General features: G+C 33.4%; 2 protein-coding genes and 1 long non-coding RNA gene across 9 annotated transcripts; 1 reads left to right on the top strand and 2 right to left on the bottom strand.

The window, feature by feature from the left end:
- Positions 1–686: 686 nt before the first annotated feature.
- LOC105220429 (cap-specific mRNA (nucleoside-2'-O-)-methyltransferase 1) lies at positions 687–23,611 on the bottom strand. 7 transcript variants are annotated; one of them, XM_054232398.1, is made up of 5 exons: positions 22,821–23,611; positions 1,804–1,860; positions 1,687–1,746; positions 970–1,479; positions 687–895 (listed from the first exon to the last, which is right to left on the bottom strand). In XM_054232398.1, the coding sequence occupies exons 1-3, from the start codon at positions 23,464–23,466 to the stop codon at positions 1,739–1,741; spliced, it is 711 nt and encodes a 236-aa protein (XP_054088373.1). In that variant the 5' UTR covers positions 23,467–23,611; the 3' UTR covers positions 687–895; positions 970–1,479; positions 1,687–1,738. The 7 variants fall into 7 exon arrangements, with proteins under 7 accessions (XP_054088373.1, XP_028901636.1, XP_011195168.1 ...); XM_029045803.2 differs by lacking the exons at positions 687–895; positions 970–1,479; positions 1,687–1,746; positions 1,804–1,860 and adding an exon at positions 16,020–17,961 and having other exon boundaries at positions 22,821–23,132; positions 23,209–23,349; XM_011196864.3 differs by lacking the exons at positions 687–895; positions 970–1,479; positions 1,687–1,746; positions 1,804–1,860 and adding exons at positions 16,271–16,403; positions 17,819–17,961.
- Positions 23,612–25,665: 2,054 nt separating this feature from the next.
- LOC105220428 (uncharacterized) lies at positions 25,666–26,601 on the top strand. The gene is made up of 4 exons (XM_054232405.1): positions 25,666–25,736; positions 25,796–26,079; positions 26,154–26,313; positions 26,373–26,601. The coding sequence occupies exons 2-4, from the start codon at positions 25,966–25,968 to the stop codon at positions 26,492–26,494; spliced, it is 396 nt and encodes a 131-aa protein (XP_054088380.1). The 5' UTR covers positions 25,666–25,736; positions 25,796–25,965; the 3' UTR covers positions 26,495–26,601.
- A 15-nt stretch (positions 26,602–26,616) lies between these two features.
- Positions 26,617–27,426, bottom strand: LOC128922334 (uncharacterized). The gene is made up of 3 exons (XR_008471570.1): positions 27,100–27,426; positions 26,882–27,036; positions 26,617–26,825 (listed from the first exon to the last, which is right to left on the bottom strand). It is a non-coding gene; the product is annotated as an uncharacterized LOC128922334 (long non-coding RNA).
- Between the last annotated feature and the right edge of the window lie 35 nt (positions 27,427–27,461).

The following is a 27,461-nucleotide window of genomic DNA, read 5'->3' on the forward strand; positions in this document are numbered from 1 at the left end:
AAAGGCATATGTCACTCTGCGGTTAGCAGCAGCCTGTAGTAGTTTTTTTTTAATCAGCCATCTATCAGTGGAGACTGTTCGATTTATCATTTTCAGGGTAAACCTTTAATCCAGGTATTGGTCATTTGTTGGGTCACCGTTTCGTTACTTAAATTTGGTTCATTGGTCTCCATTTGTCTTCATTCTATAGGTCACCTACTTCTCCGTTTAAAAATTAAAAATTGAAATTGTTTTATTTTTATTTATTTATTATAATTGTATCATGTATTTACATTTATAAATTGGTATTGTATAATATTTAAAATTTTTAATAATCATTATAGATTAATTTTTAAATATTAGCATTTCAGTACAAAGTGAACTTTTTACAAACGTTTTTGCAGCTATTTATACATTGATTTTTTACAAACGTTTTTGCAGTTATTTATACATTGATTTTTTATACATTTATATTTAAACAATGACAAAATTTATATATTTTAAAAATAAAGTTAGTATTAATTATTAAATTTTTACTTTTTACATATTTCATATATAAATTTAGTATTAATTATTACATTTTTATTTTTTGTAGTTGTTGTTATACAACTCAAATAAAATTCCATTACTATTACGAATGTTATTAGTATTCGAACATTCATTTGTATAATTCAATAATATTTTACATATAAATTATGAATTAGCAAATGAATACATTAAAACTAAACGCGAACGATTTCCTTATAACTATCCTGTAAGGATCCAAACAAACTAATGAACCAATATGGTTTGATGTCAATTCCACACACTCCTATCCCATATGTACATCATAAAAAGGTTCAGCTCGTCGGAAAGAGGTTGTACAACTGATAATCTAAATGTCCGATGGGATTTGTTGTTGCCTTGTATATCATGCCTGATAAATATTATAAATATAAATTGTTATTAACGATTAGAAAATATGAATATATTTATATTCGTAGTACAAACCTAAGGAAAGTTGTAGCTTTTGTAATCCTCCATTTGTATAAAGTATTTGTGTTTATGGTCTGAGTAGGCAATTGAAAAGTAAAGTCCTCTCTCTATGAGCAAATATCAAACTCTAGAAGTCGCTTATCATTCCCGTCCTGCTTTATGGTGCAGAAGCTTGGACGATGTCAACATCAGATGAGACGACACTAGGAGTTCTCGAGAGGAAAATTTTGCGCAAGATTTATGGTCCTCAGAAAATTGGCAACGGCGAATACCGCAGGCGATGAGCTGTACGAGCTATACGACATTGACATAGTTCAGCGAATAAAAAGACAGCGGCTACGCGGGCTTGGTCATGTTGTTCGAATGGACGGAAGTGCCTCAGCTCTGAAAATTTTCGATGCTGTACCCGCCGGTGGAAGCTGAGGAAGAGGGAGACCTCAACTCTGATGGAAGGACCAGGTGGAGAAGAACCTGTCTTCACTTGGTATTACCAATTGACGCCTAACGCCTTTGTGTTTTCAATATCTGAAATGGATAATGAAAATATAAGTAATGCTAAAAAACAAAAGTATATATATATATATATATATATATATAACTACAGAGCTTAATGCTTGTAATAACTAAACAAAAAATAAACAACTTTTTAACATCAAAATAAAAATATATACATACGTATGTACATCTTAATACGCACTAACTCAACATGCACATATACGCATTTATATTTACCATGTTATTTTCCATTGTTTCTGCGTTGTTGTTATACTATATTGCACCAGTGCTAAAAACCTGAAATTATTTAAAATTACTAATTTGTATTATGTATTAAAAATATATGAAACTTACCTCCACCAATTCCAACGTCACCTCCTTGCTCTTCCTTTCCTGTGCACACACGTAAAACTGGAATGAAATTATTTTAATTATAAAAATTAATAACAAAAACAACACAAATAACTGCATTTATAAATTCGAAAAATATCCAAAAACACTTAACAAAATTAAAGGAATACTTAAAACGCACATACATCCAATCACTTTAAATTTTATTTTGAAATGAACAGCGGCCATGGCGGCGATTTTTGAAGGGTTCATTGTATCTCTCTCTTACACATACAAAAATTAGGGTTAATGAATTTTGCTACTCTAACTACCGAGATTGCCACTTAACTACAAAATGTCTTGTAGGGTCAGTCCACTATCCCCCGATTTGAGGTTAAAGTGTGTATTGTCGAAATGAAGAAATTCAACAGATTAAGAATATATACATTTATAGCTTCAACGATTTATCATTTTTAGGGTCACCCTTATTCACAGGTATTCGTCATTTATTGGGTCACCGTTTCGTTACTTAAATTTTGTTCATCGGTCTCCATTTTATAGGTCACCTACTTTTCCGTTTAAAACTGAAAAATTGAAATATTTTTATTTTTATTATTTAATTGTGTGAGGTATTTACATTTATTAATTAGTATGGTATTTTATATTTTTAATAATTATAATAGAATAGTTCGTAAATATTAGCATTTCAGTACAAAGTAAACTTTCATTTTTACAAAAGTTTTTGCAGCTATATTTTATACATTGACAAAATTTACATATTTTACATATAAAGTAAGTTTTAATTACTAAATTTTTATAATTCACAATTTCTCAAAAGTTTAAAGTATGGGTTTTCTGTGTTGTTATACAATACAAATTAAATTTCACTACTATTACGATTGTTACAAATATTCGTACACTCAGTTGAATATAGAAGCTAATTCAACAATATTTCACATTTAGATCAATACATTTAGTGCTATTGCGAACGTTCAAAATTTATAAATTACAATCATAATATTGAAAATGATAAATTTTAAGTTCAGCATAGTCAAATCAGAAGCAGGATAAACAACATCTGCGTTTTTTGTTTTTTCGAGCTCAGTTATTATGTTAACTACTCATTGTGTAGATCCAAGAGCAATATAGGAGACTCTGTGTTTAGCACGTTGAAAATAAGTATTGAAACTGCTACTCCAAAAAATATGTTTAATTGGTTAGAAATAATTAAAATATCTATATTCGTAGAAGAAACCTTGTTATTTGCCGGTTACGTTGTGCGATTTTGACTTTTGTTGTGAATTTGAATATGTATTATTGAAGTTATACTTCTTATATGAGTTCAGAAAAGGTTGCGATAATTGTTGCGCAACATGCAACATTACGCGTAAACATACATATGTACATGTTTATATGTCATTGAACAAACACACAAACTTACATTTGTATATGCGTGCACGTAAGTTTGTCAACCACCAAAAATCAAAAGCAATGTTCTACAAAAACAACAAGCGCCAAAAATTTATGTCGATATGTTTGCATGCTCATACATATTCATACATATTTACGACAAGCCGATTTTCTACCAACAGCGCAATGTTCCGTCGCTTTGGCATTGCGCAGGCGGCCATCAATTTTTCGACGAGCTTTACAGAGTCGTTTCAAGTGATCCCTCCGTAATTATAAATGCGCAAAATATGTATTGGATAGTATTGACTTACTCTTAGCAAATATAAATAATTAAATGTATTTAAATATTCTACTAATATATGATGCCAAATATTAATGTACTACAATTGATTTTAGTAAGAATCAAGACATAAAACAATCCATAATAATATGAGTTGGGGACATGGACCTCTTTGCCAGCGAAAACGCGACACTGATTACAAGTCTGTGACAAAAAATTAATATTTGCGGTCATTCGTTGTCCGTGGCAACGAAGATTTTACAAGAAATGTACTACAAGTGCACATATTTACACACATATGCATGTAAACAAACGAACGATGTTACATGTGACTTTTGCTTGAAATTCTCTGCGTTTGCCGTTAAAAAGTTAAGACTATGCTTCACAGGATCATTTCTTGTAGTCAGTCTTCATTTACTTTCTTTGCAAATGGAAAGTATTACTTTTGGTTGGTGACATATTCACATGTGTATGTCGAACAGTGATCGGCACTCCATACCACAATTGTGCCGACCAGGGATAAAGGGATGTCCAACTTATTCCAGCGTGAGAGCGCCTCAAAATAAGCGTTTTTTATAACAATTTACATTATTGCCAGACCAGACAAAATACAAATTTTTGGGCATTTAAATTAAAATACACAACATTTATTACGGTTAAAAAAAATGTTATACTGAATTTTTAATATAAAAATTACATATTTAAATTTCTTTTAGCGATATTAAGGTACGTTAAAATTGATTGTTTTCGAACTTTCAGTAATAAATAAGGAAAATTATCACTTGTCAACTGACAATTGATAATTTTTTTACAATTTTCCATGAAAAATTAATTTCCCTATGCTGCATATCATAAAAAATTTCTTTACCCTCTTTTAAATTTCGCGTTTACATTTATATTTATTGTTTTAAGCTCGTATAAGTAATCTTGCACGGCGGTTAAAAATGTCTCTGTCGTATAATTTTTTTAGCAACATTTCAATATGGCCGTTCCAGTTTCCCAATTGCGAAACGTCAAAACCAGGGATAAAGGGATGTCCAACTTATTCCAGTGTGAGAGCGCCTCAAAATTTGCATTTTTTATAACATTTTGCATTATTACCAGATCAGACAAATTACTAATTTTTGGGCATTTAAATTAAAATACCCAACATTTATTATGGTTAAAAATTATTATATACTGAATGTTTAATATAAAATAACTTATTTCAATTTCATTTAGCGATAAAATAGTATATTAAAATAGCCGGTTTTCGAAGTTTCAGTAATAAATAAGGTTAATTATTAAATGTCAACTGAAAATAAATCAATTTCTTTTATAATTTTCCATGAAAAATTAGTTTCTCGATGCTGCAATTCACAAAAATATTCTTAAACCACTTTTAAATTACGCGTTATCATTTATATTCATTGTTTTAAGTTCTTATTAGTGATCTTGCAAGGCGGCTAAAAATGTCTCCGTCGCATTATTTTTTCGGCAACATTTCAATCTGGCCTTTCCAGTTTCCCAATTGCGAAACGTCAAAACCTCCTCATCTCGACAAACTGTCAAAGTTTAGGTGGTTTTGACGTTTAATATTGCGCTCTCACTTCCAGTGATATGAGAGTTGTACATCTCTTTATCTCTGGTCAAAACCTACTGATTCCAGTCAACTGTCAAAGATTGGTAGGTTTTGACGTTTGTCCGTGCGCTCTCATTTCCAATGAGAATAGAATTGGACATCTCTTTATCACTGGTGCCGACTCAAGTCACACGTACGCCTACGCTTTATCATTCAGTCGTTGTCAACGAACAACGAGTAAACATCGCGCATGGCTATGGCACTTTGCATAAGTGCCCTGCGCGAAATGCCTACACTTTTATGAATATCGTTTTATGTTATATATTATATTTATGGTTTTAAGCTATTTAAAGACATAAAAGTTAATGCTTTTGTGTTCTAATAAATTTGCTTAATTAATAAAATGAATAAATGAGCACAAAAATTCATGTTTTATGAAAAAATTAAAAACATTCTTAAAATGTTAGGCTACAGAGTTCTCACTGGGTATTCATTATTTCGTGCTCACCTATACAGTCACAATTCCTCTCGTGACGACCACTGATGTAGAAGCTGAACCAATACTGGCATTCCTCAGAGAGAAATTTTCATTAGAAATGATCAGGCATGGGCAAAGTCTTAGCAGGTGCTAAAAGAGCGTAAGTGATCGTAGTAAAACGAGCACCTACGATGGGACAATACGATAAATAAACGACGATAAAATCAGTCTGCAATCAGCAGTTGATTGTGCAGGTCGATGCGGACCAGGGATAAAGGGATGTCCAACTTATTCCAGTGTGAGAGCACCTCAAAATTTGCGTTTTTTATAACATTTTGCAATATTGCCAGATCAGACAAAATACTAATTTTTGGGCATTTAAATAAAAATACCCAACATTTATTATGGTTAAAAATTATTATATACTGAATGTTTAATATAAAATAACTTATTTCAATTTCATTTAGCGATAAAATGGTATATTAAAATAGCCGGTTTTCGAAGTTTCAGTAATAAATATGGTCAATTATTAAGTGTCAACTGAAAATAAATCAATTTCTTTTATAATTTTCCATGAAAAATTAGTTTCTCGATGCTGCAATTCACAAAAATATTCTTAAACCACTTTTAAATTACGCGTTATCATTTATATTCATTGTTTTAAGTTCTTATTAGTGATCTTGCAAGGCGGCTAAAAATGTCTCCGTCGCATTATTTTTTCGGCAACATTTCAATCTGGCCTTTCCAGTTTCCCAATTGCGAAACGTCAAAACCTCCTCATCTCGACAAACTGTCAAAGTTTAGGTGGTTTTGACGTTTACAATTGCGCTCTCACTTCCAGTGATATGAGAGTTGTACATCTCTTTATCTCTGATGCGGACGAAGTTGTATATTTTACGTATGAAATGAAAACAATTTTTTCATTATAAAATAGCACTAAATTACTTTTTTAAATTATTACACTACCCAATTTTACTATAATTTATATTAAATATAAATTATTATTAATTTTTACCACAGTAAGCACACTTACACAATCTCATTTTGTGATGCTCGTTTGATTGTGGTGGTGCCCATCCCTGGAAATGATCAATGGAAGAAATGATACTACGACAAAAGGGGGTACGACTATTGATACGGTTTTCGCGAGAAATATAGATAAAATAGTTGTAAGACATTTCATATCGTATTTTAGTTATCATAATCCAATTGTAAATATTATAGATATCAATCCGTCAGAACCCAGAAATGATAATTTATTTGGACTTTGGTTTATAAAATGTGCATAATAAATTTATAAAATGTGAATTTAAGAAAGTGTCTTTCGCTAGTTTTCTTTCATACAAAATGATATGCATTTCTTGGAATATCACTAAGAAGTATAACTTCATCCGCGCGTAGGGACTCCACGCACTCTTTTTTGTTGTTTACGCAACACTTGTTACACCATGTGGCGATTATCCACCAATATTATAAGCAGGTGAATATTAATAATAAGAATATCAAAATTATTGTTTTGTTTTGTTTTGCAATTAAATTCGTTTCAATAATACCTAGGAAAGGGAAAGATACCGTGAGCTGAAGAGGGAAGGGAGACGCATTTGCAGACAAAAAAAGAAAGAGGAGGAAGAGAAACGCGTGAGTATGAAGTAAAAGCTGAAAAACTTTGCATGTGTAGTGGTGTATGAGTTATAGCCCTGACAGACGGCGGCGTTAACTCGGAATAACGGCTTTAATCGGGGTTAATTCGAGAAATATCTCAGTTAACTCCGTTTGCTAACTCCCATTTAATCCTCAAAGTTTTAGACAGTTAGTGGGAGTTCATTGCATTTTCGTTGGCAACATTGTTAAACATGGCCGCTTTTTACCTATTGTGAATGAAAATATGCAATACTATCAGCTGTTTTTCAAATAAATGTAAACAAAAATATACGCATGCATTGAAATAGCTAATTTTTTCACAAATGGAAATTATAATAATAACGTATTTATGTATATTTCTTTAGTAATTAGTGATTTTGCACTAATTGTGTGGCTAACAACCGCAATATATGCTTTCTATTCAATTTTATTTTACCAAAATTAAAATATTATTGCCAATCAGCTGTTTATGGGAGTTTATAACTCGCTTTGCTGCCGTCTGTCACCTACATATATGGAACTGATTAAAAGTGCAGTTAATCCGAACTAACTCTGCCGTCTGTCTAGCCTATTAGCTCCGTCTTGTAGGGTTTATTTCTTTACTTTGTACATGTCTTATTAATCTGCATAATCTGCCCTTTCCGAGCATAACCATATCTACCCGAAAACGTGGGATAGTATTAAAGCCGCCTCGCCTATGGGGAAAGCATATTTCTTACGGCATACAATAGCAAAAATACATTGGCTAACTGCTATAGACAAGCCAATCGAACAAACTTTCCAAATTTTCATACGAACTTGCAGCACTGAAATCGAATTGTCTATACTTGGTAGCACTGAACTCTTCTACCACCGTCCATGTCTTACGTTTTCTGCAACAAATTTAATTTTTATTAAAGTTTTTTATTTAATACAAAAATTCTGACGATTGATCTTCGCTTGCCGTTTTGTGCATAACAATTTTTATTATTTTGACAGTGATTTGTCCTTTGAGTCGTTCACAATAGTAAAATGCTTCTAAAATGTGTAAACAAAACTTGGTAGCACTCAGCAAGGTTTAATGAGGTATTCGCATACTCTCCTGCACGAATTCAACTAGATATCTTTGTTGTTGCTTTCACATGTAAAATTTTTGACAGGCGAGCAGCGCCCAAAGATAGCGAGCAGAGAAGTGACCAATCGATGACAGCTAATATTTTATGTTAACTATTGCATGCAAATGTCACTTTGGGAATGTGGCACATCGGATTTAATTTTGACAAAATATTCAGAGCGACAATATGTGCAAATGTCGTCGATTAATGGTTGGATATGATGCAACAACTTTCACCTGTACGTCACTCCCAGGGTCACAGGCCACCGAGACGCACCCGAATCTTACAATTAACCTGCAATGGACCCCAGAGTAAGATCGAGGAGATGACCGCTTTTATTAGTCGTGACGATGCTGCTAGCGTTCACTTCATAATTGCAAGAAATATCTATTATTACTCTTTTCAGATATTTGGAAGATAAACTCAAGCTTAAGCTGGATACCACCTTATATATATATATATATATATTTGGCGTAGGAACCGCTTTAAGCGATTATAGCCAAATCCACCAGAGCGCGCCACTCATTCCTCCTTTTTGGTTTTTGGCGCCAACTGGAAACACCAAGTGAAGCCAGGTCACTTTGCACTTGGTCTTTCCACCGGAGTGGAGGTCGTCCTCTTCCGCGGCTTCCTCCAGCGGGTACTGCATCGAATACTTTCAGAGCTGGAGTGTTTTCTTCCATCCGTACAACATGACCTAGCCAGCGTAGCCGCTGTCTTTTTATTCGCTGAACTATGTCAATGTCGTCGTATAAATCGTACAGCTCATCGTTCCATCGTCTGCGGTATTCGCCGTTGCCAATGTTTAGAGGACCATAAATCTTGCGCAAAACCTTTCTCTCGAAAACCCCAAGAGTCGTCTCATCGGATGTTGTCATCGTCCACGCTTCAGCGCCATACATCAGGACGGGAATAATGAGCGACTTATAGAGTTTGATTTTGGTTCGTCGAGAGAGGACTTTACTTTTCAATTGCCTACTCAGTCCAAAGTAGCACCTGTTGGCAAGAGTGATTCTGCGTTGGATTTCAAGGCTGACATTGTTGGTGTTGTTAATGCTGGTTCCCAGATAAACGAAATTATATACGACCTCGAAGTTATGACTGTCAACAGTGACGTGGGAGCCAAGACGCGAGTGCGCTGACTGTTTGTTTGATGACAGGAGATATTTCGTCTTGTCCTCATTCACCACCAGACCCATACGCTTCGCTTCTTTATCTAGTCTGGAAAACGCAGAACAAACGGCGCGGTTGTTGCTTCCGATGATATCAATATCACCTTAGACAGTACTTTTACGTACTTTTACTTTTGCGACTCCAGGCAGAGGACTCATCGAAACAGATTAGATTAATATACACCAACATTGCAATAATAACAACGTAGTGGATGCTTATGGCGACAACAATGAACAGAACTCGAAGCAACAAAGTGGAGAAAAATTATTACTTTTATATAGGAGGGTAGCAATACTTGGTATGCACAACGCAACCGGCAAATAACAAGGTTTGTTCTACGAATATAGATGCATATCGTCACCTAAAATGCAAAAGGCCGTAACTAACATTTTTAGTATTTTACAGGAGAAGCAAAAAACGTTATAGATTAAATACTACTTAAATCTAAATATCCAAATTGTAGATAGAGAATGAAAGATAATGAAAACAACTCTAATTACGGATAACACAATGTGTCACATTGAAATTGAATCAAAGAGAATGTAAAAAGGGTAGTTACGGCTTTTTGGTTTATGAAATTGTTGAAGTTGTAGTTGCGGCCTTCTGATTCTCGCCTATAACGTCGTTATTTTTGGACGTATGCATGTAAAATTTGCTGTGTACACGTGTTTCGGTTAAGTACTTCATAATCAATCAAAAAGTCAATTTTGAATTTTTTGTTAGTTACGGCCTTTTGCATTTTAGGTGACGATATATACATGTATATATTTTTCAGGCATCGGATGATGTACAATAAATTACATCGGACTTTTGGAGTAGCAGTTTCACTACTTATTTTTGGCGTGCTAAACACAGTGTCTCCTATGATGCCCTTGGATTTACACAATGGATAGTTAACATAGTAACAGAACTCCAAAAACAATATTGAGGCGCAGAAGTTGTTTATCTTGCTTCCGATTTGACTATGCAGGAATTATTAAACTGAACTTACAATTTATCATTTTCAATATTATGATTGTTTATTTATAAAATTTGAACGTTCACAAGAGCACTAAATTTATTAATTTCAATGTAAAATATTGTAAATCTAAGAGTTCGAGTTATGGAAACTTCGTGTTATAGAAGTTTGAGTTATGGAAGCAAATTTGTATGAAATTTGATTTCTAAACGCTATTGACAATTCAAAAGTTGGAGTTATGGAGACCTTCAACTTATAGAAGTTCCACTGTTTATATTTATTATTGTTTATTTATTTTCCGATTATTTAGCTAAAATATTCTCCCCATATGAAACAAATGTAGATTATCTTACTGTTTGCTGTCAAGAAAGTGAGGAAATCTCAAGTTGTACAAGCAGTGAGCTAAGTGAGGAAATAAAAAACCTGAAAAACAAAAAATTCCCCGGTTGCGACCTGATTACTGCCGAGGTCTGAAATAGCTTCCCCCCATAAGTATAGTAAAAATTACCAGCATTATTAATGCGTCTTTTAATCTTAAATACGTGCCAACTTATTGGAAAATTGCTGAAGTTATTATGATTCAAAAGCCAGGAAAACCAGGATATGATGTATCTTCTTACATGCCCATATCACTTCTACCGACAATATCGAAACTTTTTGAGAAAATCCCCAAAAAACGTCTCAATAAAATCATGGAACGAAAAGCCATAATTTCAGCTCATCAGTTTGGGTTTCGAGCTAACCATTCTACGATTGATCAAATCCATAGAATTACAAATACTATAGAAAAAGCATTTGAGGAAAAGAAATTCTGTTCTACCGTGTTTTTGGATGTTGCAAAAGCGTTCGATAAAGTTTGCCACAAAGGACTGTAAAATCATATTTGTCAAATCGCTACTTCTGCGTTAAACAAGGATACGAGTATTCTAGTCTTAAGGAAATAAAAACAGGAGTTCTACATAGTGATGAGCGATATTTCACTACCGGTGATTTTTTCACTGTGATTGAAAAATCACATATAGCAACTGTGATCAATTTTTGTAAATATCAGTGATTTACAATCGCAATTGCAGTTCAGTAATTTGAGTTCGATCACAGTAGCTATAGAGAAGTTCAGTGTTTTTGTTCGAACACAGTACATATACGAGTTCAGTAATTCAAATTCGATCACTGTAACAGTAGCAGTTCAGTGATTCTAATACGATCACTGTAGCAATAGCAGTTCAGTGATTCTAATTCGATCACTGTAGCAATACCAGTTCGAAAGTATCAGTCACTGTTCAGTAATATCTGTTCGAAAGTAACAATCACTGTTCAGTAACAATATCAATTCGAAAGTAGCAATCACTGTTCAGTGATCACAGTAAGAATTTTAGTTGTGATTTCGATAATTTTGAATACGGTGATTATAAAAGCAGTTAAATGTACCCAAAATTTATTAATTAGTTAATAGTGAATACAAAAGCAGGTAAATTTTGGAATTGTTAAAATTAATAAAAATGTATATGTATAAAATTAAAAAAAAATGGAGTACAAATTCTCATAAATTCGTTTTTTTTTGTTGTGATCGCAATAGCAATAAAAAATCACAGTGATTTAAAAGTAGCAATCACTGAAATCACAGTGATTCAAAAATAGCAATATCGCTCATCACTAGTTCTACCAGGTAGTGTATTGGGCTCTCTTCTTTATATTTTATTCACCCATGAGCTGTGAGTATATTGCAATTACACAACAGCCACATTTGCAGATGATACCGCGTTGCTTGCTGTTGGTAGCAGTGAACACGATTCAACTAATAATCTCAAAGAAGCTGTAAATAAAGCCCTACATTGAAAAGAAATGGCAGATAAAACTCAACTGTACACATTGTTTTCACGTACAAAAAAATACAGTACTTACCAATTTTCATAGACGTTGTATGAATACCATACTTCAACTCCGCTAAAACAAGCGGAAAGAACTAGACTTGCGACTCTGGAATATTAATTGGCTAATTGGTAACAAATCAGTGTTATCCATAGAAAATAAGTTACTTATCTATAAACAAGTACTCAGACCGATATGGAGCTATGGTGCACAACTCTGGGTATGTACTAACGCAAATAACAAGAAAGTCAGCCAACAATTCCAAAACAAAGTACTAAGGCTTATTGTCAAAGCGCCTTGGTATTGTAGAAGTGCTGATATATAGCGTGATCTAAACGTAAACTCAGTTAACGCTGAAATATTAAAAATTGCAGCAACACATGAAGCCAGATTGCTAAAGCATTGTAACGAAAAAGTAGTCATGTTAACTTCTAGATATGGACCACCAAGACGACTCAAACGCGTAAAACCCAGCGATCTTTTAGTATTTTTGTAATTTTGTAATAATTTATATCATATTCAAGTTGCTTGTTAGTCTTTCTTTTGTAAATATTTAAGAACTAGTTGCAATGTAAAAAAAAAAAACAAAAAAAAAACTATTTATATTTAGTTTTATTTATTTACTTCGAATAAAGTTTCATGTACATACGTTAGAACATGTATTCTGTAATTTTGTTTGTTGCAGTTTTTTTGGCTCTTGACGTTAGAATCCCATGCCTTTGTTACAACAAAGGCAACATCATGAATGATCATCATGCATATATATAAATCATGTATGATTTATGCAATCCATAAGTTATCATATCATATTTTTTGTTCACTTTTGGACACTTTTATTGAAATCCTTCCTCTATAGTAAAATTTTAAATTTTTTATTATGCCCTGGTAGAAAAGTTCGATTTATGGAAGAAAATTTGCATGAAATTTAACTTGTACTGCCAATTCAAGAGTTTGAGTTATGGAGAATTTCGAGTTAGGGAAGTTAAAGTAATGTAAGGAAATTAGTATGAAATTTGATTTCTTAACGCTTTGCCAATTCAAAAATTCAAGTTATGGAAGTTCCACTGTATATGTACATCAGTGGTCGGCACGAGAGGAATTGTGTGAGCACGAAAGAAAAGATACCCAGTGAGATCTCTGGAACCTTACGTTTTGCCATAAAACATGCAATTTTGTGCTCATTTCTTCATTTTAGTTATTTTATTTGGGAAGGACCTCTCCAGCCGTTCGATACCAAACGAGGTTTCAGACAAGGTGACTCACTATCGTGCGACTTCTTTAACTTGATGTTGGAAAATATAATACGAGCTGCAGAGCTAAATAGAGAAGGTACAATCTTCTACAAGAGTGTACAGCTGCTAGCGTACGCCGATGATATTGATATCATCGGAAGCAACAACCGCGCCGTTTGTTCTGCTTTTTCCCGCCTGGATAAAGAGGCGAAGCGAATGGGTCTAGAGGTGAATGAGGACAAGACGAAATATCTCCTGTCATCAAGCAAACAATCGGCGCACTCGCGTCTTGGCTCCCACGTCACTGTTTACAGTCATAACTTTGAAGTTGTAGAATATTTCGTATACCTGGGAACCAGTATCAACAACACCAACAATGTCAGCCTCGAAATCCAGCGCAGAATCACTCTTGCCAACAGGTGCTACTTTGGACTGAGTAGGCAATTGAAAAGTAAAGTCCTCTCTCGACGAACCAAAATCAAACTCTACAAGTCGCTTATCATTCCCGTCCTGCTTTATGGTGCAGAAGCTTGGACGATGTCAACATCAGATGAGACGAAACTAGGAGTTTTCGAGAGAAAGGTTTTGCGCAAGATTTATGGACCTCAGAACATTGGCAACGGCGATTACCGCAGACGATGGAACGATGAGCTGTACGAGTTATACGACGACATTGACATAGCTCAGCGAGTAAAAAGATAGCGGCTACGCTGGCTAGGTCATGTTGTCCGAATGGACGAAAACACTCCAGCTCTGAAAGTGTTCGATGCAGTACCCGCCGGAGGAAGCCGAGGAAGGGGAAGGCCTCCACTCCGTTGGAGGGACCATTTGGAAAGCGACCTGGTTACACTTGGAATCTACAACTGGCGCCGAACTGCGAAGGAAAGAGAGGAGTGGCGCGCTCTCATCGATTCGGCTAGAACTGGCAAAACGGTTGAACGCCAATCACATACCTACATACAGTTATTTTATTATTAAAACATATATATTAGATCGTAAAACCTTAATTTTACTGTCTTTAAACAGCTTAAAACCCGTAAATGAAATACATAGCATTAAACAACATTCATCACACTAAGGCATTTCGCGCAGAGCACTTATGCAAAGTGCCACAGCCATGCGCGATGTTCATTCGTTGCTGGTTCGACAACGACTGAATGATAGAGCGTAAGCGTACGTGTGATGTGAAGTCGGCACAATTGTGCCAAGCAGTGCCGACCACTGATGTATATAAAAACAACAACTAACTTTCATTTGAGCTAAAAATGCCAATTATTACCGAATGTCGTCTGAGGAACAGATCAAGATTGAGATTACGAACAAAGATATTTTAAGAATATATGAGAATACTGCTGAAGTAATGGGGCATCTAAAAACCCTACGAAAATTTTTAGAAAACCCGAGAATACAAAAAACATAAGTGTACTGGACCAAAATATTCGACAAATGAACGTAGCAAATGGCATATTCGCAAGTAGGCAACTCAGGACATGATGCAAATTAAAGCGAAATTTGATATATAAATGCTAAGACAACGTGTACGACAAATTTTCAAAGGAGACTTAAACATTAAATATGAATTCAAAGTGTAAAAACCACGCTTATAAGTCCGCCATAAAAACGCATGCATCCTTTTTCGAAAAATACAAATTCTAAGAAGTAGAGTTTCAAAATTTTATATTTTGTGATGAGTAAACATTAAATTTAGATCATAAGTATTGGATGGATCTACGGCACCCACGCCGTACTAACTATAAGCGCAAACAATGCAGTGGATCTCTAATGATGTGGGATTCTCTTAGCGCCAAAGAGAAGTCTCCCATTTGCATTGTCCCAAGTCGTATGAAAGCTAAATATATATGGAATTGCTGGACAGTGAATTTATCACGTTTGCTAAGGCATTGTATGGCGACAACTGGATGTTCCAGCAGGATACTGCGCTTATCCACGTCGCAGGGTATACTATAACTTTTTTTGAGTCGCGTAATATTCCCAAACTTCGGAGTCCAAAATACTTTCTGCAACATTTTTTAGCTGAACAAAGCAGTATGACAGCTAAAACAAGCCATTGAGGGGGAAAGGGCGAAGATAAACGTTTCAGTACTGTAAAAGTTGGCCAATTCTATGACAAATTAGCTAAAACTTTTGAAAAACAAGAACGGGGCCCAATTACTTACCTATTCAAAAAGTTAATACTTAACTAAAAATTAGAATTTTGCACAAATAGCTATTTTCTATGGTATAAAATGAAGTTGTATTAATTTGTTTACTTTTTCTTTTAGCAAGGTATATGTTTTTGTTTACTACTATACTATTATACTTACTAAATAACATTTGACAAATAAAAATCGAACATGAATAGAATATACAAAGGTTGAATAAAAATTGAGAAAATTCCTGAGGTATTTATTAAGACAATAATTTTGTTTTTAAAATATGTAAATTTAGAAAACTATCTAACCTCTTAAAGGGAATATATACTATATCTTGAGTACATTTAGTAAAACAAAAAAATTAAAACAAAAATGCAAAAAAACAGTCGCGTTAATGTTAAGAAATCAACAATTTCTTTATTTACATGTCCTCAAATAAACGTACTATATATACTCATTCTTAAATGCAATAAATTGAAATGTGTTAAAAAAGATTACATGAGGCATTTTTGGTGCGGCTTTTAAGCAAAATATTTCAGTTGTAGATGTCGCAATTTATCACTTTTTGCGAGATTTTGATACATTTTGTAACAAATACGAGATTAAGCTTAATATACAGCAATAAATTATTATTATTCTTTAATGTTTTTCTTTATTGTATATAAATGTTTCTAAATCTTCTCGGTAGAGCATATTTTTTTCTCGATTAATACATTTTTCTTCAACTTGCATTAGATTTGTCCATTTCCACAGTAATCGTCTCTGATAACTATTCCTAAATGAAGCGTACAAAGTATTTAGTATATCATTTGGCATACAATTTTTGTAATATGATGTTTTGGTTTGCTTATTGAAATAATACAGTTTATGAGTTGAATGGGAAATACTTGAGAAAAAATTATGAAAAATTTCACACAACAACATAATACCGCCAGGAACAAAAAATTTGTTTTCTGGTGACAAAGATAAACCTAAGCGCGTTGAATTGTCTTTCAATACATGTGACCTCATATCGTTAAAAAAATTATTCAAATATTTTAATTCATATAAACGTTTGCTTCGAATAGGACTACAATTTCCGTCTTTGAATGGCTTATTAAGGCTAAGAGAGTATTTTTGGCATAACCGAGAACGTTCTGAAAGTTTTAAGCGTCTTATATCTATTCCTCCGAGCATGATCGCATCAATAATGTGTAAAGCGGATATTCTGGTTTGAGTTCTACCTTCACCAGTATACTCGTAAACAATTTCCCCAAAAAATATGGATTTTGGTGATATGTCAAATATATATTCTACGGGTTCCCATTTTTTGCTGTCACTATATCGAAGTAAACAACCTTTAGACTTACATAAAAACATACTACAGGCATTAACGTTAGTTTCGGCCCGACCAACTGGGACGAAATACCAGTCATATATACTGCTAATATTGTTTTGAATGCATTCTATAGTATGCAATTCTTTTGGCAAAGAATTAAAAAATAACTTGTCATTCCAATCACCTAGGATTTCTTCCAGAAATTTGTCATGGGTTTTCGACTCTGGGGCTTGCCGAAGTTTATCTGGTAGTCCCCACAGTTCAAGACAACGCTTTCTGATTTCCGACTGTTTTGTTTCCTTAAGTTGTGTGTTCCTGCAATACGCTGCAATTTTTTTTAAACCTAAAATTTGGTTTTGACCAATGTCATTATTGCTTTTAACAATATAATCTAAGAAAGTTTGATCAGAAACAATGTGTTGTTGGTTGACGATTTCTAAAACATCTTCTTTGCCCATGTTCAAAACCTCATTTACGTGATCCAAGTATTTACAAACCGAATCAGTATTTGATTTTTTCCACTTACATACTAAATATCGTTCTGAATTTGCCGGTCTACTACTATTAGGCTTCAATATAGATATCTGATCAAAACATTTATACATTAAAAATATAAGTCCTATACTAAATGGTGTGAATAAGTCAAACAGTTTGCAAAGAAAACTGCCATTAACCCGAAGGATTTTCAATGCCATTAAACATTGACACAAATAAAGTTGCTTAGAAAGAATTTCTTGGATATTTTCTTGACCCTCAACTGAAAATCCGCCATCTGCCATAACGAAATGGACACCAGATTCACAATGCTTAAGAACGTAATCTGCAAAAGAGTCTTGATTGTCTTTAAAATATATATTTCCGTCTTTTCTTACTCCATAGTAAGTGTCGAAGGATTCTGGAGAACCGGCAAAAAATTTATCTAGTTTAAAATCGTTAGGGCCACGTAAAGTAAACCCAAATCCTTTTGCTTCCCAAGATTTTCTGTAAAGTATGTATTCTGAGAAGCCACCAGGACCTGTTAAATATATAAAAAAATAGAATAAATGCGTCAGAATTAATTATTTTTAATTGGTGATCGTGTTTTTTTTAAATTGTGAAACAACTCAAATTATTTTCTAATTAAATTAACGATTTGAGAAATATGCAGCTACTCGTGACATACCTTATCAGTTTTAATTAAAACGTGACAAATGACACATTTAATAAAACAAGGATTAGGCACTCTTCAGTTTGCTCTATCTGCCTTCGATATTTTCAATTGCATCATAATCGCTTTGTACTTTAAAGCTAATAGTCAACCGTGAGTCTTTGCGCGTTTTCAAAGTCCATTTGGCCTATGAGCAGTTTGGTGTTTTGAGTATAGAGAGTTCATAACCCCCGGCCAAGTTCTCATTCTTCTAGTTCTGTCAGGCTACGGTTAATTTGAAGTTGTCACAAAGAATTCACGGTCAATTCATCTCGTACAGCTAATTGCACGAAATCCGATTGATTTTAACCTATGGTCTAAACTGAATTTAAGCTTTACTTTATAATTTTTATTAACAAGAAATATTTCTACATATTCCACCGATTTTGGAGAACATCTGCATTTATAAAATATACATCTAAAAAAATTAAAAATTTGATGCAAATGTTTTAATAACATGCTTCATTAAAAAATAATGATTTTGCAATGGCAAATAATTGTGGTTCCATGATTGTTCTTTTAATTTACTGTGTTGTCTATCCTGCAAATCTATCAGCGATTACAATATCCATGTTTTGCACTTGTGTATGCTTTAATTAGTTTTTAGAAGATATGTCAGAGTGGAATCATATATTGCATTCTTAACATGACTAGACTACGGTAGTAAAGTGATTCGAAGTCGATTTAAAGATACAGCGGTTGGAAGAAGGACCTGTTCGGAGCGCTGAGTTGGCAGCTGTAAACTTTGAACGTGTTTGTCTCATCGATCATATCTTGAAAATGGTTTGACCGAAGGACTTTAAAATTTTAGGGGGTGTTCAAACCCCGAAGGCAGAAGGCAGCCAATTAGTGAAATAGTTCTAAGCAAAAAAAATTCGGTTATTCGCACATTCTAACATCTCTATTTATACTTCAATGGCGTTAAAACGTAAGTACCAAATGAGCTTTAACACATACACAATATAGTTGCGCTACTTTCTTTGGTGGAGAAATACTTAAAACACCAAAGTTTCGATCGGCATGTATGCCCTATTTTTCTTTATTCAATTATATTTTATTTCATGTTAAATTAAAATTATATACATATATTTGTATTGTCCTTTTTGACAATAATAGGTCCACGCCCATTTTCTGAAAAAATGATTGTTCGTACATCCCCTATAACGAATTTCATATATATATTATAGCTTAAGAGTTTTCCTTTACTTTTTGAGTTTTAACTTAAATCCAATGTTTCAACCTCGTCAGCGTGCCAACGAAAAAACATCGAATTTAGTGTGTATAAAATATTCGTTAAAGAGTATAAAGAAATTGTCAATATAATTTATTATGAAAGGCGACTTTTATGCGAAGCCTACCTACTTGGGAATGCACCGAACACAGCTAAAGGTCGAGTTTTATTCTAGGCAGCTCAAGAAACGGGATGAGAGTTGGTATAGACCTGAATCTAGCTAATGGATAGCAAAAAAATATCCGATTTAATATACTAATCATTCTTCTTCTTCTTAACTGGCGTAGAAACCGCTTACGCGGTTATAGCCGAGTCCACAACAGTGCGCCACGCATCTCTCCTTTTGGCGGTTTGGCGCCAATTGGTAATACCAAGTGAAGACAGGTCCTTCTCCACCTGGTCCTTCCACCGGAGTGGAGGTCTCCCTCTTCCTCGGCTTCCACCAGCGGGTACTGCATCGAAAACTTTCAGAGCTGATCATTGATACTAATCATTGGTAGGAAAATATCTCGAAATTAATAGAAGCTGGGTTAGATCTGATCACTCCCAAATATGGTTAACACTAAAAGAAACAGTCATTAAAAGAGATCTTAATTTGGAGCTATATAACTAAAATACGGACCTGACTTCATTAAAAAAATAAATCAGACTAAAATAAAGTGTCCACAAATCACAACTTGAACTAGAAGTTGACATATTTATGCGAAAAACCTTGTAATATTACTACGGAGACAAAGCAAAAAAATATAGGTTCAAATTACATTATATAAATAAAAATCCTTCTAACTAAGAAAATAAAGTTATGACGGCAATGTCAACAAACACTCGACAAAACCAACCCCCTATTAAAGCCAACAACAGAATTAAAACGTTAAATCGCTCATATTAAGAATGAGTCAATTCAAAAACATTTACAATTTTATAAAATATGATTACTCGCTCTGAAAACGTACCAAATATCTTAAATGTTATACAGCCAGATTGGCACGAATTCCTTATTCAAAAACTATAATAATGTCTTCAAATAAAGTATCGTATATAACCTTGAGATCCAGCCAACACCGGGGATTATCAAAGAAATGGAAGTGACAAGTTCTTCCGCGTAGAAATACTTTCTGCATTGTCCGACTTCGACCGCGCTTAAAAAATATAACCCTGATTGAGCCAACACCGAGAAATAAAACCAAAGAAATGTAAATGACAAACCCTTCCGATCAGAATTACTTTTTCATTAGCTGCTTTGGGCCACGTTTAAAAACTCTTTTATATTTCCATTAAACAGGTGAAGAAGGATTTTTTTATTTTTTTTAATATGTGATATGTTAACATTTATTTTATGCCAGCATATAACCCTTTCGTTATTGTGATATTGAAAAAATTTAAATACTTATTTAAAGCAAATTTTGAATAAATAATATAAATCAATATTCGGTAAGAAATACCGTTTTAAAAAATAATCGAAAACTATAAGTTTGCAGCGGCTATAATTATATATGTACATATATTCGGGCACAATTCCGTTTACTATGGCGCCGCGTTCTGATGGCACCGTTGCAAAGAGACGTCCTCCCGATTAAAAAATATATAGGGTTATAGGTACCGCAGACGCCTAGTTTTCGAGATATTCGGCTTTAAAGATCAAAAAATCAAAAATTTCACAAGCAAATTTCACACGCTTTTATTCATTTTACGCTCTTTTTTCACTTCAAATATTTGAAATTACATTACTAACATTCAATAAAATTTAAATTTTACATTTATTTAAAGTTTTTTAAGCAAAAATTACTTATTTTAAAATCACTTTTCACTTTAAGGGGGGGTATGGGATAACGGGCCAAAAAAAAAGAGTTTTTGAAGATTTTTTTTTGAGAAAACTACTGAACATTTTTGAATAGTTTTATTATCATATTATTCAGTGACATTTCAAATATGTTTTACAAAAAATCAGTTTTACAAAATGTCGAAAATCAACTAAGTTGCAGCCACTTGAAGTAGACACTCAACGGAATTCCGCACATTGCGGTGTCCCGGATATAAGATCGTAGAATCATATGAAACACATGGGATAAAAAAAAATTAGTTTTTAGAAGTATATCTCCCAGCCAACGGTGCCCTTTTAAAAGAAAAAAATTTTTTTTTTCATTTTTTCAACGGTCGGTGAAGGTAAAAAGTACGTTTTTAGCCCTAAAAATGCGCCATTTTGTGGCTGTAAAATCGAATAGAAGCAAAAAATAAATAAAATGGACCGTTGGCTGGGAGTCAATTCTATGTTGCACAAGTGTGCAAAATTTCAATACGATCGGTGCATAACTTTTTGAGTTATCGTGGATACCGACTTCAGAAAAGGCGTTTCGAGAAAAACGCGTTCAAAGTTTTGGGATTCGTCAAATCTTTTCACATATTCGTGAGCACTTGGGCCGGTGGTGACTTCCATCTTTTTCCGAATGAGCTGAAATTTTGAGACAACATTCTTCAATAGTTGTACATTCGATTTAACAAATAAAAAAAAAATGATTTTTTAAAAAATTTTATCCCATTAAGGGGGGGGGTTAAGATTTACGTGTTTACAATTATACGGAAAACGAGCGCTGCCACATTGTAGAAACCATATATAAATTCCTCTTTTTGCGAAAATTCCTCTTTTTTTGCCAAAATTCCTCTTATTTTATTTAACAAAATAAATTTTTAAAAATAATGTCGAGGACAGTCCTTTATGTTGGCTCGACCAGGGTTATTTTTTTGAAGCGAGGCCGAAGGCCGCCTGTGCAGAAAGGAGTTATACGCGAAAAAACTTCGAACACACCTGGTTTTGGCTCGACCAGGGTAATTTTTTTGAAGCGCGGCCCAAGGCCGCCTGTGCATAAGGAGTTCTACACGAAAAAAACATCGGACATCCCTGCAAAGATTTTTTGTATTTATACTTGATGCAGAAAAAAGTTCTACGACAAAAAACTTTGATATACAAATAAATAAAACGCAGTCATTGAAACATCCATTATCTATGGTTTCTAACATGTGGCAATGCTCGGTTTCCACAGAATTGTAAACTCAGAAACCTTTTCATCTATTAGTGTGCTAAATGATTTTTAAAATAAGTAATTTTTGCTTTAAAAATCTTACATAAATTTAGAATTTGAATTAAATTGAATTTGAATAGTGTAATATTCAATAAGTGAAGTGAAAAATGTGAGAAAATTGCGTTAAAGTGTGTGAAATACCATGTGATACATATAGAAAAAATTGAACTTTTAAAGACGAATATTTCAAAAACTATAATATTTTTATATATTCCTGCTCCGGAAAGCCTCCTCTTTCACCCGATTTTTACCGATCGGAGTTGTCAAATGACGACCGCCAAAGTAATCGGAATCGTCCTCTATCCACCAACACCCATTTTAATATATATGTACTAAAACTGACCAGAAAATTAAACCACTTCGTTATATTTTTAACTCACCAGCGCAAATATCGGCAAAATATAAAAGTTCGTTATTTTCCAGCATTGATGATCCATCCCTATATCTTGGATTTGTGAACATGAAATCGCACATAGAGTCAATATTTGCCATCTTAACAGCAGCTCTATTTAAAAATATAGAGCTTCGTATAGTTTCAAATGGATTAGACCGTGCCCGTGCTCTTCTTAGTTCGCTGTCGTTTAGTTTGTCAAATTCAGATTTTGCTTTCAAAATATTATTTAAAACATCTGAATTGCAGTATAAACATTCATCTTCAATAGTTCGCTTAGGAGGTCCCAACACTATATTTTCTATTAAATCGTCATATGTGTTATCAATTGTTGAATTATTAGTAATCCATGAGAAATTTTCGGGTAAGTTAATTACTTCGGTAGTATTGTCCCATGATTCCAACGACACCGGCAATTCATCTTTTAACCCCAATCCCTTTCTGCCATCTTGTTGTATAGCTATGACGGGTTCGAGACGACCCTGATTCTGTTTGCCGAGTCCTTTGTTCTTTTCATAACCCATTCTTGTCATTATAAGCAAGGCCTTATCTGAATAACTTTTAACCCATTCAGTTTTAATTTTTTTCGCCATTGGCTCGACATTTTCCTCACAAAAATTCTCTTCTCTTTCCATAACAACAATTTACCACAAACAACAAATCCGTGATTGATCGATAAAAAATTTAATTCTCAAGCTTTGTGTATAAATATCGATTCATCTTTGTGCAAATACTATACATGGTCTGCTTAATTATAAAGTAGGCAATATTCCCAAAACTGATTCCATATTGAACGGCAATAATTATCTGAATAATTTGGGTAATAATTATTGACATCAAAAAACGTTTTCTTCGATTTCTTCAATGCAGTTTTCAATTTTTCAATATGAGTTCAAACGTATTTAAGGCCTCTACACCACGCAAAATCATTGCATAATAACAGCCTTGCGTCGGTCGTTTGTGCAGTTTTTTATGTGCACATCGTACCGCGAATAATGGAAAACTCCACCGAAAATAATAAATCATAGTGGACGTAGTTTTTAAAATTAAGTAAGTACAAATTGGATTTTAAAATTACTTATCAAAATATACAAAGCTCATTCGTTTCTGATTGCGAATGTGCGTTTAATATTTTAATAGCTTCGGCTTGACAATTAAATTTTTAGATTATATTTTGCACTTTCTTGAACTTTTTAATTCTTTCATATTTGTAAATTGGAAAGTGTTGATTTTTATATAACAATAAACTCCAAACTTTTAAGTTTCCATAGTGAAGGCTACGACTTGTCGAGTTCTGAATACTTCGTCCAAATTTTTTTATCCTTTTCTGCTTTGTTTTGCATTATTCGATCTACGATGTGGACATCAGAATGCCAAAACTAAACCTCCTAATCCCCGATACCTCCTGCTCCTCAACAATAACCGCACAAGCACAGTAAAATGTTAGTTATAACACTTAAATATTTACATATTTGTTTTAAAATATTGATGTAAAACAAAGCAAACACAGATGTTTTTGTATTGTGATGGCTGCTTTCGCACGTCACAGAGGTTTGAGAAAATTGTGAGCATTTGAGCTTTTGAATTTTCGGCAGCATAAGGTAATCATCACAAAATTCAAAAACTTCACAATAATGAGTGTGGTGATTTTTGTGAGGGCATGAGAATAGGGCTGATAGTAATAACAACGATTAACGTGATATTTGGATTGCGATCTATATTGCATATAGATGGATTGCGAGTAAATACTTCGCGACTGCTACACGTTCAATATATATTACGTGAAACTTTATACGATACTAGTTGTGTTTTCACAAGAAAAAATACCCTGCCAACATTTGGAAGTGTCTTTTATCGCCAACGCCAAATACGTCAGGCTAAAGAGTCATTTCCGTACGTTAACATAAAGATAGTTGTCGCGTTCACGCGTCAAACGCCAAATGCGTCACTTCCAGACGTTAAATTAAAGATTGTTGTCCTGTTATGCAAAAGATAAACAATGAACGCGATCACCGACGTTGAAGTCGGAGCGACTGGAAAATGAAATTAGATGAAAACAACAGAATAGAAAAAGAAGTTGTTGATATCTGATCTTGATATCTTCTGCAGTTTGTGGTCAGTGCTAAAGTGCGATATTGTTTTTGGAACTAGTAAAATTATTTGTTTCGTGGTGTTTTAATTTGCAATATTATTGAAAATATACTTAAAATGAGAGAATTGTCAGCTAAGGCTATTAAATTGAAAAATAAAAGAGAAGCATGTAATTAATATGCAATATTAATGAGAGCACATATAGCGGCAGTAATAAATTAAAAAAAATAAATGTCGATGAAGGTCATTGTAAAGAAAGTTTAAAAGAAAGTTTTGAACCCAGTGTTTCGAGCAATGTTAATAAATGTAAAGATAGTGTTTTTTTGTCAAGTGATAGCTCAAGTAAGTTTAAGGATTTTAAAGAAGAAATAAGTAAAACTGAGGAAATGAATATTACAGAAAAGTTACGAAAATGGGCGATTGGAAAAAATATTTGCAATAGTGCTTTAAATGACTTGATTTGAAGGACACACTATAACAAATTTAAAACCACTATTCTCACAGCCCCTAAGCTCAGAACATTTTAAAATTTATAAAACCGAAGTAATTACTTTGAAAAATAAAATAAACTTTACCATAGAGGATATTTCAAATAAAGCTATTGTTTTGCAAAGTGTTGACAGTACTTTCGCTGTATTTCCATTTCTTTAAAAACGGCGTCTAATAATGCTCCTAATACAGGTAAGATATAAAGTATGTATTGAATTTATTTAAAGTTAAATAAATATTTTAAACTTTATAGATGATACTTTTACATTTTTGAGTGATGGCTATACCCAAGTACAATACATCCCACTGACGAATATATCGAATGGTATATATTTTAATAGATCTTAATTCTTTGCAATTTATTATAAATGTTTAATTTTAAAGTAAGCACAACAGCTGCGTCTTCAGATCAACTAACCATACAAACGATCTTGCAAGAGTTACGTTCTTTGCAAACAAAATTTGAAAATTTCAAAGAAACTAATACAAAAATAATAAAAACTTTGACGGAAGAAGTCGTTGCGTTAAAAACCGAAGTCAAGCAGCAAAGAAATATGCGTGGGAAGGATGATAAGTCTCTAATACCTTCCTTGCCTTTCATGGATGTCAAGGACTTTATTGATTTTGACACGAAGCTGCTGTTGAACGACAAAATAACATCTCAGCTGGTAGGTCGATTTTTTTATACTAAATGCCCATAATCATGAATAAATTTGTATATTTGGAAAATATTTAATTTTAGAAAAATATCATATATAGAGTTGGAGGAAAGGATTTCCCTTCATTCCTAAGAATGGCATTGAAATCCATTATATCGGATGCTATGGCCGTTAATTTAACTTGGCGTGGAACAAATGACAAACCCAGTATCCAACGCTTTACAACATTTGCACTAATAAGAAGTAATATTTCACATAAAATTATAACTATAAAGAAATCAATTAATATTATTTTCCTATAGATGCCTGTCATTCCAAATATTCGAACTCGACCGATATGGATATAAAAAGTGTGTTAACAGCACATACTTCACGCCCGAGACAGAGTACAAAAAAAAAAACAAACAAACAATTAATGAACTGAAAAATTAAAAAAATCTTATTTCTAATATTCACATGAATTAATTTTTTATTTTTTTTTTTAAATACATTTTTGAATTGAAATAAATATAAAAAATTTAAAAACGAAAATTTTAACTTCCACAAATCACTAATACGTAACTTCTACAAGTCACTAATACGTAACTTCCACAAGGCACTACTACGTAACTTCTGAAAGTAACGTCCGCGGGAAACAACTTCTCAATAAGGAAGTGACTTCTACGATAAAAAAAATGTATCGCAGACGTTGAATTGTAACTTCTTGAAGTCACTTATAAGTGACTTTTGCGATAGAAAATGTTGGCAGGGATACCCTGTAAGACGAGTATAGTTACTTATCTTATGGTGTATTAGTTATCAGTAAAAAAACCTGTATTATTTTAGCTGTCATCGATTGGCTAACTGCTATAGACAAGCCAAACGAACAAACTTTCCAAATTTCCATTCAAACTGGCAGCACTGAAATCGAATTGTATATACTTGGTCGCACTAAACTCTTCAACCACCGTCTATGCCTAACGTTTTCTGCAACAAATTTAATTTTTATTAAAGTTTTTTATTCAATAAATTCAATACAAAAATACTAACGATTTATCTTCGCCTGCCCTTTTCAATTTCAAATTTGTGTATAACAATTTTTATTATTTCGACAGAAATTTGTTCTTTGAGCCGTTCACAATAGTAAAATGGTTCTAAAATGAGTAAAACAAAACTTGGTAGCACTCAGCAAGCGACTATTGAGCTATTCGCAAATCTCCAACACGAATTCAACTAGATATCTTTGTTGTTGCTTTCACATGTAAAATTTTTGACAGGCAAGCAGCGCCCAAAGATAGCGAGCAGAGAAGTGACCAATCGATGGCAGCTTTTATTGGTCTCTCTTGTTCTAGCATCAAGAAAAAAATTACCATCTCTCCTCTTTTACGGCATATCGGTGTGATTATCTTGCT

Source organism: Zeugodacus cucurbitae, chromosome 5 (genome assembly GCF_028554725.1).
Source record: "Zeugodacus cucurbitae isolate PBARC_wt_2022May chromosome 5, idZeuCucr1.2, whole genome shotgun sequence".
In the NCBI taxonomy this organism is placed as follows: domain Eukaryota; kingdom Metazoa; phylum Arthropoda; class Insecta; order Diptera; family Tephritidae; genus Zeugodacus; species Zeugodacus cucurbitae.